We start from the raw sequence: 1931 nt of genomic DNA on the forward strand, positions 1-1931 counted from the left end.
TCAGTGACAATGTTGTTGTTGTTGTTGTTGGCACTCCATCGCTTACGACGTCAAGGGTTCCAGTTGATCCGATCAACGGAACAGCCTGCTTGTGAAATTAACATGCAAGTGGCTGAACACTCCACAGACACGTGTACCCTTAACGTAGTTCTCAGGGATATTCAGTGTGACACAGAAACAGGAAGTAAGAGAAAGTTGTGGTGAAAGAGTATAGCAGGGTTCGCCACCATCCCCTGCTGGAGCCTCATGGAGCTTTAGATGTTTTCGCTCAATAAACACTCACAACGCCCGGTCTGGGAATCGAAACCGCGATCCTATGACTGCGAGTCCGCTGCCCTAACCACTGGGCCATTGTGCCTCCACTCAGTGACAGTATAATTTTATAAACAATATGTCATTTTCTCAAATTACTAATATTAATAAACATACCTCCAAAAAAAATCAAAATTATGATTATACAGTATAAAAAAAAAAAAAAGCAAATTTCACTTCCATACTATGTGAATCATTGTAAATTTAATAACTCCATTACCTTTCTTCTTGTTCTCATCTCCACTGTCAAGAAGGATAACATCATCTTTGCTAAATTGTTTGTTAGTTTCTTCAGTACCTATAAATAGAATAAGTAGACAGATTTTAAAATTTGAATACTAAAACAAGGACTCCTATTAAGGTTTTACAATTGTAAACGGGCAAAATCCAAAATCCAGTGTGACAGGTAGAAAGCAAATGCACTAACTCATTTAACAATCAGCGTTTGCTGGCAGAATTTGAATTAACAATCTGAATAGCATCATCATCATCTACCACTTTTCCATGCTTGCAGGAGTTGGAAAGAATTTGTCAAGACAGATTTTCTGTAACTGGACGCCCTTCCTGTTGCCAACCCTCACCCGTTTCCAAGCAGGGTAATACTTCCCATGGCCAGACATGTTTTTCCATGGAAAACTGGAAACAACATTGATTGTATGATGGTGATGCATGTTTATAACTATCATGTGATGTCTAGACAAGAGTACACACACACACACATACATAAACTACAGGTTTCTTTCAGTTTCCATTCACCAAATCTACTCCATGCAGTGGGATTGAACCCAAGTCCCACTGTATGGCACCTTGAGCAATAGACTAATATAGATTCTCCATTGCATGATAAAGCTTATATTTTAGTGAACGTTTTTTTTTATTTAAATATTATCAATTAATCAACAAAGGACAAATGATAAAAAAAAAGTGATAAAAAAAGTGATGACAAATTTAACTGAAAATTACAACAATTCAACTTGACCATGAAAGAGATAGAGAAACCACAATAAATAGATTTATCGGTTTTATTTCATAATCAAGCTGAAGTGATATTAAATTTCATAGAAATTTGATTTTTTTTTTACCATTTTTATTATTAACCCTTCATCAATTAACCCTTTACAATTCAGATTACTCTGCCAATTTTTATGCTTATTAATTCACACAGTTTTGAATTAATCATGCATTATCATGTAGCTTTGAGATTTTGATGATGTAATTGTCTATGTTTAGAATGATAGTATAGGGTTGGATTTGGCCACTTTGAACATAAAATAAGTTGAATATTTGGGCTAGATATGGCTAGTTAAGTGATAATTTTTTTAAATAACATTCACTAAAATATGGTGGTTTTTATTGGGTTGTCCGGAAAGTTCGTGCCGATTTTTAAAGGAAAGAAAAAGGTCGACAAATACTTGCCATTACATTTTTAATCAATCAAATATGAACCATTTTGTTGCACAATTCGTCTCCATCTTTCCTTTAACTTGAAAATACCCTCTTCCCAGAATTGAGGTGGTTTCATGGCAAATAAGTCAAAAGGTAAACTACTATAAATCAAGACGAACTTTCCGGACAACCCAATATATATATATATTAAAAAAAGAAAGAAAATTTACCAA

General features: G+C 34.4%; 1 protein-coding gene across 1 annotated transcript in view; it reads right to left on the reverse strand.

The window, feature by feature from the left end:
• Positions 1-1931, reverse strand: part of LOC106869250 (helicase ARIP4) — a 71257-nt gene that overhangs the window by 36794 nt on the left and 32532 nt on the right. The window contains exon 4 of the mRNA XM_014914910.2: positions 533-610. Coding sequence (XP_014770396.1) covers positions 533-610 — 78 coding nt within the window. The remainder of the gene's footprint in view (positions 1-532; positions 611-1931) is intronic.

Source organism: Octopus bimaculoides, chromosome 3, assembly GCF_001194135.2.
Source record: "Octopus bimaculoides isolate UCB-OBI-ISO-001 chromosome 3, ASM119413v2, whole genome shotgun sequence".
In the NCBI taxonomy this organism is placed as follows: domain Eukaryota; kingdom Metazoa; phylum Mollusca; class Cephalopoda; order Octopoda; family Octopodidae; genus Octopus; species Octopus bimaculoides.